General features: G+C 49.4%; 1 protein-coding gene across 3 annotated transcripts in view; it reads right to left on the bottom strand.

The window, feature by feature from the left end:
• Positions 1 to 394: 394 nt before the first annotated feature.
• LOC115079721 (sphingomyelin phosphodiesterase 5-like) overlaps positions 395 to 15,158 on the bottom strand; it is a 94,443-nt gene continuing 79,679 nt past the window's right edge. For all 3 annotated transcript variants that reach the window (XM_029583504.1, XM_029583494.1, XM_029583484.1), the window contains exon 8: positions 395 to 1,007. In XM_029583504.1, coding sequence (XP_029439364.1) covers positions 906 to 1,007 — 102 coding nt within the window. In that variant the 3' untranslated portion in view covers positions 395 to 905. The remainder of the gene's footprint in view (positions 1,008 to 15,158) is intronic.

The raw sequence follows: 15,158 nt of genomic DNA, 5'->3' as shown, positions 1-15,158 counted from the left end.
TAAGGGGGGGATTTAGACAGGGCCGGGCGGGTGGGTTAGGTAGGGGAAGGGAGGGGAAGGTGAGGGGAGGGCAAAGGAAAGTTCCCTCCGAGGCCGCTCCGATTTCGGAGCGGCCTTGGAGGGAACGGGGGTAGGCTGCGCGGCTCGGCGCGCGCCGGCTATACAAAATCCATAGCCTTGCGCGCGCCGATCCAGGTTTTTAGCAGATACGCGCGGCTCCGCGCGTATCTACTAAAATCCAGCGTACTTTTGTTTGCGCCTGGAGCGCAAACAAAAGTAGGCTATTCGCGCGCCTTTTAAAATCCGCCCCATAACCCTTTTAAAATCCACCACATTAGACCTCTAGAGGTCACATTGTTCATTAGTGCTACTTGAATACACAGACTCAGAAGAATGTAGGAAAATATTTTTTTTATTTCTGATATTTCTGGAACAAGCAAGTCATCCCTGGCAGGAATAACAGTACTTTTTCTCTGACGTGATACCTAGCACAGGGTCCCTGAGAAAGAGACTTCCACCCTGTCCCAGACTGTCTCTTACACAGGCCTTGGGATGTTCCCATGCTCTCTCGTTTCACACAGTGAAGAGAAACCGTCTCAGCTTTCTTTTGTCTGGCACAGTCTGAGAAGAAGGCACAGGAGGTCTCGGCATGCTGTGACCTAGTGCTGTCACATACAGTTTGGCAGGGTTGTCTCTACGAGGAGCAGGGCTACTGGCACATCATTCTTTAGAGTCTGGCTCAGGGAGAAGGGATGCAGTGGTAACGGCAGGTCTCCTTGGGGAGCAGTGGCAATAAGATGTCTCTGTAAGGAATCCATGAACTTGAGAGATCCCTCTGGGTGAGCAGGAACTCCAAGACGTCGCTGGAGGGGAACAGCAACAACAAGAGGTCCCTCTGCGGTGTCTTAGTCCCATCCAGCTGCAGAAGAGACAAACAGCTGCATTCCTACAGGTACATGGTCAGTCAGTCCAGCCAGCTGGGTGATAAATGAGAACTCCTTAATCTCCTGCAGCAGAAAGCAAACATATAAGAACATAAGAACATGCCATACTGGGTCAGGCCAAGGGTCCATCAAGCCCAGCATCCTGTTTCCAGGAAAGTACCTTGAAATCTTCTGCTCAGTGTGCAGCAGCAGCAGCCAAGAAAGCAAACAGAGTGCTGGGAATTATTAGGAAAGGAATGGAGAATAAAACAGAGAATATCATAATGTCTCTGTATCACTCCATAGAGAAACCATACAATGAGCACTGTGTGCAGCAGCAGCCAAGAAAGGAAATAGAGTGCTGGGGATTATTAGGAAAGGAATGGAGAATAAAACAGAGAATATCATAATGTCTCTGTATCACTCCATAGAGAAACCATACAATGACCATTGTGTGCAGCAGCAGCCAAGAAAGGAAATAGAATGCTGGGGATTATTAGGAAAGGACTGGAGAATAAAACAGAGAATATCATAATGTCCCTGTATCACTCCATAGAGAAACCATACAATGACCATTGTGTGCAGCAGCAGCCAAGAAAGCAAATAGAGTGCTGGGGATTATTAGGAAAGGAATGGAGAATAAAACAGAGAATATCATAATGTCTCTGTATCACTCCATAGAGAAACCAATGACCATTGTGTGCAGCAGCAGCCAAGAAAGCAAATAGAGTGCTAGGGATTATTAGGAAAGGAATGGAGAATAAAAAAGAGAATATCATAATGTCTCTGTATCACTCCATAGAGAAACCATACAATGAGCATTGTGTGCAGCAGCAGCCAAGAAAGCAAATAGAGTGCTGGGGATTATTAGGAAAGGACTGGAGAATAAAACAGAGAATATCATAATGTCTCTGTATCACTCCATAGAGAAACCATACAATGAGCATTGTGTGCAGCAGCAGCCAAGAAAGCAAATAGAGTGCTAGGGATTATTAGGAAAGGAATGGAGAATAAAACAGAGAATATCATAATGTCCCTGTATCGCTCCATAGAGAAACCATACAATGAGCACTGTGTGCAGCAGCAGCCAAGAAAGCAAATAGAGTGCTAGGGATTATTAGGAAAGGAATGGAGAATAAAACAGAGAATATCATAATGTCTCTGAATCACTCCATAGAGAAAGCATACAATGAGCATTGTGTGCAGTTCTGGTCACCGCATCTCAAGAAAGATAAAGCAGAATTAGAAAAGGTACAGAGAAGGGCAGCCAAAATGATAAAGGGGATGGAACAGCTCCCCTATGAGGAAAGACTAAAGAGGTTAGGACGTTTCAGCTTGGAGAAGAGACGGCTGAGGGGAGATATGATCAAGGTCTATAAAATAATGAGTATAGTAGAATGAGTAAATGTTAATTGGTTGTTTATTTATTTATTTCTTTTAGAGTTTGAAGGCTAGGGGACACACAATGAAGTTACTAAGTTGTACATTTAAAATTTATAAGAGAAAATATTTTTTAATGTATAATTAACTGTGTTTAAAAAAATTTTGGATTGGCCAAAAATGTTTGTAAAATTTAGTTGTGAACCCATCCAAACCCGGGGCCTTGCACAACTTCAAGTCTTTATCACCTGAATAACCTTGCTTGCACTAATTTCTTTATCTAGAAAGATGTACGCCTCCTTCAGCAAAACGTGGAGCCCTTTACATGAAAGGCTAGACCCAATACATGGATTCAGGGAGTATGGGTGAGAAAGGTTACATATAAACGATCTTTATTTGTGCATGACCTTATGTTTACTTTGACTAGCCCAGAGATCTCTTTGGAACAGTAAGTTTGTGAGGTCTTGGGTTTCAAGGTCAATGAGGAAAAGTCGGAAGTTCTAAATACTTCAGCACCTGTGAATCTAATTGCACATTTCAGAAACTGGTGTGAATCTGATTGCACATTTCAGAAACTGGTGTGAATCTGATTGCACATTTCAGAAACGGGTTTCCTTTCAGGTGGGCAAAAGTACATGGGAGTGCAAACTGGGCCTCGGTTAGATTATCTGTTTAGAATGAATTATGAGCCCCTTATTGTGGATTTATTTCAAGATGTGACGTGATGGGAGAGGTTAGGCAGAATCTCCATGGTGAAAATAAATATTCTCCAAGATTTTGTTATGTGTTTCACTCTCCTGATCCAGGTTTTGGAGCAAACCCTGAAGCAGTGGTAGAGAAGGATAACTAGCTTTATTTGTAAGCAGAGACCTCCACGGGTTGCAAAAGGTGTTACTGCAGAAAACGTGTGAGGTTAAACCCTGGTGATATGCCCTTAGATACGAGTGCGCGCGCGACTAAGGGATGGAGTCTGGGCTGCGAGAGTGCTCTAACACTTGTTGAATGGAGGAAACGGGGATCCATGCCACTTTCTTATGTACAAAAGAATTTCCCCCAGGGAAGAGATCAACATCCTTTGAAGTCAGTGGACAAAAATATCCTTTAACGGAGGAAGACAGATTCTTAGATCGGCAACCATGCAAGAAAGAAATTATTGCTGGGCGAACTCAGGGAAAAAAACTTATTGTGAAGGGGCAGATAAAAATCTCTCGCTCCATCGTCAGGGTGTAGGCCATGCTGAATGAGGACATGAAATCAAATCGAGATATCCGGCTGTATGGAAGAAGGATTTAGCACAGGTTATGGAAGAGTCCTTCTGGAATGATTATTTTTCATCTACAAGTAAAAGTTGCATTTCCTCCCAAATAGTGGAAAACGGGTCGTTGGTATCTGTCCCCGACAATAGAATATAGCCTTCAGTGTCTGATCTGTGTTGGAGGAAATGAGGAGGGGTTTGCTGGGAATGACATTAAATCTTGCATATCACAGGTATTTGGGTCCTTAAGGATCCTAAGATGCTGCTGCTTAACTCAATCGCTTATAGAGCAGACCTGTATTGCAGATAATTCTTGCAGCGAGATTAAAATTGTCATTCAGGTGGAGGGCAGCAGCGCCTACCATGAATCGAGTTAGATCTTGCATTGAAAGGGTATTTTTCATGGGAAAGTTAAAAGCTTATAAGCCTGATAGAGTGGGTAAGTTTGAGAAGCGTTAGCAACACTTTATGGAGTGGAATAAAAGGTCTTAGATGAGGAATCAGATACTAAACTGAGATACTGGAGTGGTAACAGAGAGGAAGCTGCAACTTCAGGCTGGTTAGGCTGACCTCAGGGGTCGGGGAATTAATGGAGACTCTGCTGAATGAAAGATTAGTGAACGTCTGCAGTCCAGTGAGTTGTAGGTTTGGAGGCTGACCTCAGGGGTCGGGGAATTATTTATTTTATTTATTTATTTTTGGTTTTTATATACCGGAAGTTCCTGTATACAATACATATCACTCCGGTTCACATTTAACAGAAATAACTATCGCCGGGAGGCGGTTTACATGGAACATATCGAATATAATGAACGGATAATGGAGACTCTGCTGAAGGAAAGGTGAGTGAACGTCTGCAGTCCAGTGAGTTGTAGGTTTGGAAGCTGACCTCAGGGGTCGGGGAATTAATGGAGACTCTGCTGAAGGAAAGATGAGTGAACGTCTGCAGTCCAGTGAGTTGTAGGTTTGGAAGCTGACCTCAGGGGTCGGGGAATTAATGGAGACTCTGCTGAAGGAAAGGTGAGTGAACGTCTGCAGTCCAGTGAGTTGTAGGTCTGGAAGCTGACCTCAGGGGTTGGGGAATTAATGGAGACTCTGCTGAAGGAAAGATGAGTGAACGTCTGCAGTCCAGTGAGTTGTAGGTTTGGAGGCTGACCTCAGGGGTCAGGGAATTAATGGAGACTCTGCTGAAGGAAAAATGAGTGAACGTCTGCAGTCCAGTGAGTTGTAGGTTTGGAGGCTGACCTCAGGGGTCAGGGAATTAATGGAGACTCTGCTGAAGGAAAGATGAGTGAACGTCTGCAGTCCAGTGAGTTGTAGGTTTGGAAGCTGACCTTAGGGGTCGGGGAATTAATGGAGACTCTGCTGAAGGAAAGATGAGTGAACGTCTGCAGTCCAGTGAGTTGTAGGTTTGGAGGCTGACCTCAGGGGTCGGGGAATTAATGGAGACTCTGCTGAAGGAAAGATGAGTGAACGTCTGCAGTCCAGTGAGTTGTAGGTTTGAAAGCTGACCTTAGGGGTCGGGGAATTAATGGAGACTCTGCTGAAGGAAAGATGAGTGAACGTCTGCAGTCCAGTGAGTTGTAGGTTTGGAAGCTGACCTCAGGGGTTGGGGAATTAGTGGAGACTCTGCTGAAGGAAAGATGAGTGAACGTCTGCAGTCCAGTGAGTTGTAGGTTTGAAAGCTGACCTTAGGGGTCGGGGAATTAATGGAGACTCTGCTGAAGGAAAGATGAGTGAACGTCTGCAGTCCAGCGAGTTGTAGGTTTGAAAGCTGACCTTAGGGGTCGGGGAATTAATGGAGACTCTGCTGAAGGAAAGATGAGTGAACGTCTGCAGTCCAGTGAGTTGTAGGTCTGGAAGCTTACCTCAGGGTCGGGGAATTAATGGAGACTCTGCTGAAGGAAAGATGAGTGAACGTCTGCAGTCCAATGAGTTGTAGGTTTGGAAGCTGACCTCAGGGGTCGGGGAATTAATGGAGACTCTGCTGAAGGAAAGATGAGTGAACGTCTGCAGTCCAGTGAGTTGTAGGTCTGGAAGCTGACCTCAGGGTCGGGGAATTAATGGAGACTCTGCTGAAGGAAAGATGAGTGAACGTCTGCAGTCCAGTGAGTTGTAAGTTTGGAGGCTGACCTCAGGGGTCGGGGAATTAATGGAGACTCTGCTGAAGGAAAGATGAGTGAACGCCTGCAGTCCAGTGAGTTGTAGGTTTGGAGGCTGAATGGCTTTACCAGAGGAATGAATCAGATTGATTTCTTTGATTTCGTGAGGAGAGAATTAGCTCACGGAAGAGCCCGTGATGTGATTTATGTGGATTTCAGATACGCTCCCGCATAGGAAGCTGAGAATAAAACTAAGCATCCTGGGAGTGGGTCCTAAGGTGGTGGAGTGGATGAAGACTCGGCTGCGGGTCGTGGTAAATGGAAATCACTCTTTGGTGAGAAGGGTGATCGGAGGAGAGCTTCATGGATCGGGACTGGTTCTGTTCAATATCTTTGTGAGCGAGATAGAGAAGGAGTTTGTTGTGTGGGCAACACTAAGATCTACAATGGAGGAGGCACCCCTGAGGGAGAAGAGAGAAGGAGAAGATCTAGGGGAGCTCGAGTGTCTCTCTTCTTCCTGCTGTTTTGACTTTAGAAGTGGATCATCGCTGCAATGAGGGAGAGGAAGGTGACAAGTTTGCATTTATTGTTTTATATTTTCATGTAATCTGCCTTGCATAAACCATGGGTTTGATAAGGTGGAGTATGACGAGCTTATGAAGTGATGTGAGAAAGCCGGCGGAGAGGATCAGCGCTTAGCAGCTACATTTCAAGTCCAGCGAGACCGCGTTCCAGACCTGCGTGTGTGGCTCTGTGCATCCACATCCAATGGCGACCTCTGAGTTTGTCTTGTAGCAGAGGATTTGTACTATTTCCAGCTTTCATAGGGGCCCCAGCAGGATGGGTCAGGAAATCACTGCTGACTACATCACAAGACCCAGATCTCTGCTCCAGGGAATTCCACATGCTGCCCAGAAAGCACTGCACAAGAGACAGTCACAAGCACAGACAGCACTGTGCCACAGAGACAGTCACACAGAGAGTGCACTGTGATATAGCAGCAGTCACAAGCAGAGTCAGCACTGCACAAGTGACAGTCACATAGAGAGTGCACTGCGATACAGAGGCAGTCACAAGCAGAGTCAGCACTGCACAAGAGACAGTCACATAGAGCGTGCACTGCGATACAGCGGCAGTCACAAGCAGAGTCAGCACTGCACAACAGACAGTCACACAGAGACAGTCACACAGAGACAGCACCACGATACAGCAACAGGCACAAGCAGAGACAGCACTGCACCGCAGAGACAGTCACAAAAAGACAGCACTGCGATACAGCGGCAGTCACAAGCAGAGACAGCACTGCACAAGAGACAGTCACATAGAGTGCACTGCGATACAGCGGCAGTCACAAGCACAGTCAGCACTGCACAAGAGACAGTCACATAGAGTGCACTGCGATACAGCGGCAGTCACAAGCACAGTCAGCACTGCACAAGAGACAGTCACACAGAGACAGCACTACCATACAGCGGCGGGCACAAGCAGAGACAACAATGTGTCATAGAGACAGTCAGAGAGACGACACTGCGATACAGTGGCAGTCACAAGCAGAGAGCACTGCACAAGAGACAGTCACAAACACAGATAGCACTGTGCCACAGAGAGTCACATAGAGAGTGCACTGTGATACAGCGGCAGTCACAAGCAGAGACAACACTATGCCATAGAGACAATCACATAGAGACAACACTGTGCCACAGAGACAGTCACACAGACAGCACTATTCTACAGCAGCAGTCACAAGCAGAGACAGCACTGTGAAATAGAGACAGTCACACAGAGACAGCACTGTGATAAAGCAGCAGTCACACACAGAAACAACACTGTGCCACAGAGACAGTCACAAACACAGACAGAACTGTGATACAGCGGCAGTCACAAGCAGAGACAGCACTGCATTACAGAGACAGTCACATAGACAGTGCACTCCGATACAGCGGCAGTCACAAGCAGAGACAGCACTGCATCACAGAGACAGTCACATAGACAGTGCACTCCGATACAGCGGCAGTCACAAGCAGAGACAGCACTGCACCACAGAGATAGTCACACAGAATGTGTATTGTGATACAGTGGCAGTCACAAACAGAGACAGTACTATAGAGAAAGCCACATTGCGTACACTGTGATATAGTGGCAGTCACAAGCAGAGACAGCACTATGGCATACAGACGGTCACATAGAGACAGCACTGTGATACAGTGACAGTCACAAAGCACTTTAGAATCAGTCACACAGAAAGTGCACTCTGTCACAGATATAGTCACATAGAGAGAGAGCACGACATGAGAGAAAGACAGTCACACACAGAAACAGCACTTCAACAGAGACGGTCATACAGAAAGAGACATTCACACATAAAGACAGCACTGCACTACAGAGATAGTCACAAAGACAGCACTGTGGTACAGCAACAGTCACACACAGAGACAGCACTGCACTGCAAAGACAGTTACAGAGAAAGAAAACACCTTGGTAAAGCGATAGTCTTGCACAGAGACAGCATTGTATTACACAGAGACAGTCACATAGGGCGGATGCACCATATTACAGTGAAAGTCACATAAAGACCCGGCACTGCACTACAGAGACAGTCAAACAAAGAGAAAACATTGTGATACAGCAACAGTCACACAAAGAGCACTGTGGTACAGCAACAGTCTCACACAGATTCTTCACTACAGAGGCAGTCAGATAGAGATGGCACCATGACACAGCAATGGTAACACATGGATACAGCACGTGCTACACAGATAGTCACATACAGAGACTGCACTACGCTAAAGGCAGTCACACACGGAGAGCACTGTGGTACAGTGAAAGCACTGCACTACAAAGTCACATATATAAACAGCACTGCACTACAGAAACAGTAAAAGGCACAGCACTGCACTGCAGAGACAGTCACACAGCAAGAGCACTACAGTACAGAGGCAATCACACAGGGAGAGCACTGTGGTACAGTGAAAGCACTGCACTACAAAGTCACATATATAAACAGCACTGCACTACAGAAACAGTAAAAGGCACAGCACTGCACTGCAGAGACAGTCACACAGCAAGAGCACTACAGTACAGAGGCAATCACACAGGGAGAGCACTGTGGTACAGTGAAAGCACTGCACTACAAAGTCACATATATAAACAGCACTGCACTACAGAGACAGTAAAAGGCACAGCACTGTGCTGCAGGGACAGTCACACAGTGAGAGCACTGCAGTACAGAGGCAATCACACAGGGAGAGCACTGTGGTACAGTGATAGTCATACAGGGAGAGAGCAGAGTTGCATACCTGTAACGTGCTCTCCAAGGACAGCAGGAATCTAGTCTTCTCACATGTGTGAAATCATCAGATGGAGCCCCGATGCCGAAAACTTATGTCAAAGTTTCTAGAAGCTTTGACTAGGCATTACTGAGCATGCCCAGCATGCCCTATACCACTCGTCTACGTAGGGTCCCCCTCTTCAGTCTCATGACATAGAATTACAATGAAAATAAAAAAAACATTTGAAACCCAAACCCACAGAGTGGTGGGCAGGTTTCGTGAAGACCCACATCCTGCTTTCCTCGGAGAACACCTGCTACAAGTAAGCAACTCTGCTTTCTCCAAGGACAAACAGGATGATAGCCCTCACTCATGCTCTCCAACACAAAAGGAGATCAACAGACACCTAACCCGATGCCAATGAGCACAATAATACCGGCGCTGTTGATACAGGGTGAGGCAGCCTGAACCCAAACAACAGGCCCTAGGTTGGGAGAGTTGGGTTCTACACCTCAAACAGGTTCTGGAGGACAGACTGGCCGAACCTGCTGTCGCTTCAGCCATTCCTGGCCAGACAGTAGAGGGATGCGAATGTGTGGAGAGAACTCCACGTCGCAGCCTTGCAGATCTCCTCCATGGGAATTGCTTGTAAGTGGCCACAGATGTCGCCATGGCTCTGACAGAATGAGCCTTGACATGACCCCCAAGATGCAGTCCCGCCTGGGCATAACAGAAGAAGATGCAATCTGCTAACCAACTGGATATTGTCTGTTTTTGCAATGGCAAGGCCCAACCTATTCTTATCAAAAGAAACAAAAAGTTGGGTGGACTGTCTATGGGCTTCTGTTGGCTCCAGGTAGAAGGATAAGGCTCGCTTGGTTCAAATGGGGCCTGGGAAAGAATGCTGGCAGGATGATTGACCTGAAGATGGAAATCTGTCATCACCTTAGGCAGGAACTTCGGATGCGTACACAAGACCATCTGTCAAGATAAAAAACGTACTTAAAGGTGGATAAGTCACTAAAGCCTGGAGCTCGCTGACCCTGTGCACTGAGGTGACCACCACCAAAAATATGACCTTCCAGGACGGGTAATTCAGATCACAGGTGTGCAGCGGCTCAAAAGCAGCTTCCATCAGCTGAGCTAGCACCACATTGAGGTCCCAAGACACAGGAGGAGGCCTTAGAGGAGGCTTCAACTGAAGCAGGCCCCACATGCAGCATTCAACTATAGGCTGTGCAGAGATGGGCAAACCATCTACACCGTGGTGGTAAGCACCAGTTGCACTCAGATGAACTCTAACGAAGTTGGTTTTAAAGCCAGCCTCAGATAGGTGTAGAACAGGGGTGGGCAATTCCGGTCCTCGAGGGCTGCAAACCAGTCGGGTTTTCAGGATATCCTTAATGAATATGCATGAGAGAGACCTGCATACACACTGCCTCAGTTGTATGCAAATCTATTTCATGCATATCACTGGTTTGCAGCCCTCGAGGACCGGACTTGCCCACCCCTGGTGTAGAAGGTAGTCAAACAGTTTTTGTGTGAGGCAGGAGAACGGATATAGAGCCTTCTGCTTACACCACATGGGAAACCTCCTCCACTACAGTCCATAGGACTTTCTAGAAGCCACCAGGACCCAAGACACATCTTCTGAAAGATCAAGCGGTTGGAGAAAATTCTTTTTCACTCAGTGCACAATTAAGCTCTGGAATTTGTTGCCAGAGGATGTGGTTAGTGCAGTTAGTGTAGCTGGGTTTAAAAAAGGTTTGGATAAGTTCTTGGAGGAGAAGTCCATTAAATGCTTTAATCAAGTTTACTTAGGGAATAGCCACTGCTATTAATTGCATCAGTAGCATGGGATCTTCTTAGTGTTTGGGTAATTGCCAGCTTCTTGTGGCCTGGTTTGGCCTCTGTTGGAAACAGGATGCTGGGCTTGATGGACCCTTGGTCTGACCCAGTATGTCAAATTCTTATGTTCATCCCAACCTCCAGGCTGTGAGCCACAGGGCCTGGAGGTTGGGATGCCGCTGATCTTGTGTGATGAGATCTGGGGAAGTCTCCAGACTGATCAGTCTCCGGATGGACAACTCCCACAGGAGTGGACACCAGACCTGTCTCAGCCAATGAGGAGCTATGAGGATCATGGTCCCTCTGTCCTTGCAAAGCTTCAAGAGAGTCTTCGCTATTAAGGGAATCAGAGGATATGCCCAATGACAGGCAAGGGTGTCTGAGGCTGGTATGCCCTCTGACCTGTACCGGAAGCAGAACAGAGGCACCTTCCTGGTGCAGGGGAAGTTAAACAGATTTATGTCCAGGATTCCTCAGAGGCGGAATATCCTATTTACGACCCCAGGGACCAATCGTGGGGTCTGAAGGCTCCTCAGCCTGTCTGCCACCACATTCTCCATCCTGGCTAGGTACATGGCCCTGAGCACCATCCCATGAGGTAGGGCCTGGGCCCAGATATGGACCACTTCCTAACACAAGAGGTACGCTCCCGTGCTTCCTTGCTTGTTGACGTACCATGTGGCTACCTTTTTGTCAGTTTGGATCATGACAACTTTGTTGGACAGCCTATCTCTGAAAGCCCAAAGCATGTACCTGATTGCTCTGAGCTCCAGGAAATTGATTAGACAAGAATGTTCCTGCGTGGACCACAGACCCTGGGTGCCGAGCCCATGCACATGAGCTCCCCACCCCAGGGTGGATGCATCCGTGGTTAGCACGATTTGAGTAGGAAGATTCCGAAAGGAAATTCCTTGTTCCAGATTGGAAATTACCCACCACCAGGACAATGAGTCCCGGAGAGATGGGGTAATATGGATGCAATCCTGGAGGCTCTAAGTGGCCTAGTACCACTGTGACCTCAGGGTCCATTGGGCTCTGCGCATGAGTAAGCGTGCCAAGGGAGTGACATGGATGGCTGCTGTCATATGGCCCAAAAACCTCAACACGTGTCAGGCCGATACCTGGTGGCTCTGTTGAACCTCTGGTACAATGGTCACCAAGGTGTCTGTCCTATGGCAAAATAGAAAGGCCTTGGCCTAAGCCGTGCCTAGCAGGGCTCCTATGAAGATCAATTAAGGTGACAGACTGAGATCGGACTTTGGGTAGTTGAGAATGAACCCTAGTGACCAACACCTGAATGATCAAGCGCATGGACCTGACAGCTCCTGCTGGTGCTCTTGACCAGCCAATCATCCAGGTAGGGGAAGAAATGAACTCCCAGTTCAAATCCTGTGCCACCATGGCCAGGTATTTTGTAAAGACCCATAGGGCGGACGCTAGCCCAAATGGCAACCTCTGGTACTGTAAGTCCTGTGAACCAGCACCTGCTGGGTCAGTAGTGTAAAGATAAGCATGTTGAACTTCTCCAGCAGTGGATAACGGGCAGTACCGGCTCCAGTGCCATTGGTGCCATAGGCCCAATGCTCTGCAGTGCTCGATCCATCGCCAGCTGGACTCAATGCTCCAGTTCCTCCCCGAACTTTGCCAATGCCAACACCAGCTGGGAAGGAGGTGTGGCCAGATCTTCCTTGGAACCCCAAGGTGGATCAGAGACTGGCACCAAGACCGGTGAGGACCATCACAGACCCCCAGTACCAACAGAGGATAGGCCCTCCTCACCAATGGGGCAGTTTAGGGGCATCGTGGCAAAAGCCAGTGCATCCTTGTGTCCGGCAACGTGTATAGACGGGGACTGGTGCCGATGCTTCTTAGGTTGCCCTCGATGTTTGGCCCGGTCTTTCTCCAGTGCCGAGGTCGAAAGACGATGAACCCAGCATCCTCAACCTGGGAGAAATTGACAACAATTGGTCTCCGGTGCCCCTGTCCGCCGATGGCACAGACTGTCCCACCTATGTCAATGGCACGGTGTCCATTGGTATAGCTCCAAGGTCCATTGATGCCGATGCCGTTGATGGCTTAGACTTCCTCAACCTGAAGAGCTGATCCATCTTATCAAGTCAATGCCGACGTCCCTTCTGGGTCATTTGGGTGCATGAGCAGCAACCCCAAACAACATGTGATGCCCCCATGAAGAGGGTACAGACCTTAAGTGGATCAGTGATCGACATCAGTGAAAACTGGACGTGGCTATGATGGAATGAAAAGAAAAGGAGCTGCAGTTGGAAATGATAGTGGTGGGCAGTGGGCACTGGAGCACTGCCACCATGGGGGGAATCAACCGTGAAAGTAAACTTATGCGAAACCTCGAAAATCCTGACTAGTGGCATAACTGGAAGGCACCAAGATGGACCCAGCGACGAACTGATACGGAAAAAACGAGAAAACCCATAAAAACGTTTTCCAGGCAAAAGCCAAGTGAGCTCAACCATACCACGAAGCTTTCTTTATTTATAACATTTTATGTACCGTCGTTTAGAGGGGTTCCATCACAACAGTTTACAAATATCCATGATAATAAACATCCTACCTAATAAACGAAGCTTGACCGACGTGCCGCAAATGCGCAGTAGAGAGCAGCTCTACCGCGCATGCGAGCACATCGGTCACAGTGTGCCTCTTGAAAATAAAAATGGCGCTGTAGGAGCGGCGGCCCGAAGACCCGGAGCGGCAGGATCGGCGGCGGCGGCACCGGCCCGAAGACCCGGAGCGGCGGCGGCACCGGCACAAAGACCCGGAGCGGCAGGAGCGGCGGCCCGAAGAGGCGGCCTGAAGACCCGGAGCGGCAGGAGCGGCGGCCCGAAGACCCGGAGCGGCGGCGGCCCGAAGACCCGGAGCGGCGGGAGCGGCAGCGGCGGCCCGAAGAGCGGCGGCGGCGGCACCGGCCCGAAGACCCGGGCAGGAGCGGCGGCAGTGGTGGCCCAAAGACCCGGACCGGCGGCGGCACCGGCCCAAAGACCCGGAGCGGCAGGAGCGGCGGCCCAAAGACCCGGAGCGGCAGGAGCGGCGGCCCGAAGACCCGGAGCGGCGGCGGCGGCAGCCCGAAGACCCGGAGCAGCGGGAGCGGCGGCGGCGGCCCGAAGACCCGGAGCGGCGGGAGTGGCGGCCCGAAGACCCGGAGCGGCGGCGGCAGCGGCCCGAAGACCCGGAGCGGCGGCGGCGGCAGCCCGAAGACCCGGAGCGGCGGCGGCGGCAGCCCGAAGACCCGGAGCGGCGGGAGCGGCGGCGGCGGCGGCACCGGCCCGAAGACCCGGGCAGGAGCGGCGCAGCAGTGGCCCGGAGCGGCGGCCCGAAGACGCGGAGCGGCGGCGGCATGCGCGCGAGGGAGGGACAGACGGACGGAAGGAAGTCTGTCTCTCCCTCGCGCGCATGCCGCCGCCGCTCCGCGTCTTCGGGCCGCCGCCGCTCCGGGTCTTCGGCGGAGATCGACTGAGGGGAGGAGGGAGGGGTGACTGAGGGGAGGGGGGAGGGAGGAGTGACTCAGGGGAGGGGGGAGAGGGGAGTGACTGAGGGGAGGGGGAGGGAGGAGTGACTGAGAGGAGGGAGGAGTGACTGAGGGGAGGGGGGAGAGAGGAGTGACTGAGGGGAGGGGGGAGAGAGGAGTGACTGAGGGGAGGAGGGGGGAGTGACTGAGGGGAGGGAGGAGGGAGGAGTGACTCAGGGGAGGAGGGAGGGGAGGAGGGGGGAGTGACTGGGGGGAGTGACTGGGGGAGGGGGAGATAGGAGTGACTGAGGGAGGGGGGAGGGAGGAGGGGGGAGTGACTGAGGGGAGGAGGGGGGAGTGACTGAGGGGAGTGACTGGGGGAGGGGGAGATAGGAGTGACTGAGGGAGGGAGGAGGGGAGAGAGAGGAGTGACTGAGGGGAGAGAGTGGGGGAGGTGGGAGGGAGAATGAGGGGGAAGGAAATGATCCAAAGAAAATGTTAATGTAGCCCGTTTTAACGGGCTTAACGGCTTGTAAGATCAATAATACAAAATAAAATCTTTAAAAGACAAATATTAACTACTATATTATACATAAAATCAATAGTAAAACATTAAAACAGGCTACTAACTATATCAGGAAATTTCAGTGCATCAAGAATAAAAATAAAATTTAAATTTAAATATAAATAAGAAAATAAAAATCGACCAGCAATGCCACCTGGTTCTGCTCATTGTAGGCTCTACAAAAAAGCCACGTTTTCAGGTCTTTTTAGAATGTTTTTTCATTTTGCTGCATTCTTAGGTTTTCAGGTAGTGCGTTCCATATCTTTGGTCCCGCGAGAGAGATTGCTCTGTTTCTGACCTGCGTTAAATGTGCTGATTTTACTGTCGGAATAGAT

Source organism: Rhinatrema bivittatum, chromosome 1 (assembly GCF_901001135.1).
Source record: "Rhinatrema bivittatum chromosome 1, aRhiBiv1.1, whole genome shotgun sequence".
Taxonomy (NCBI): domain Eukaryota; kingdom Metazoa; phylum Chordata; class Amphibia; order Gymnophiona; family Rhinatrematidae; genus Rhinatrema; species Rhinatrema bivittatum.
Note: the sequence above shows the minus strand (reverse complement) of the source record. Positions and strands in the feature narration are given on the sequence as shown.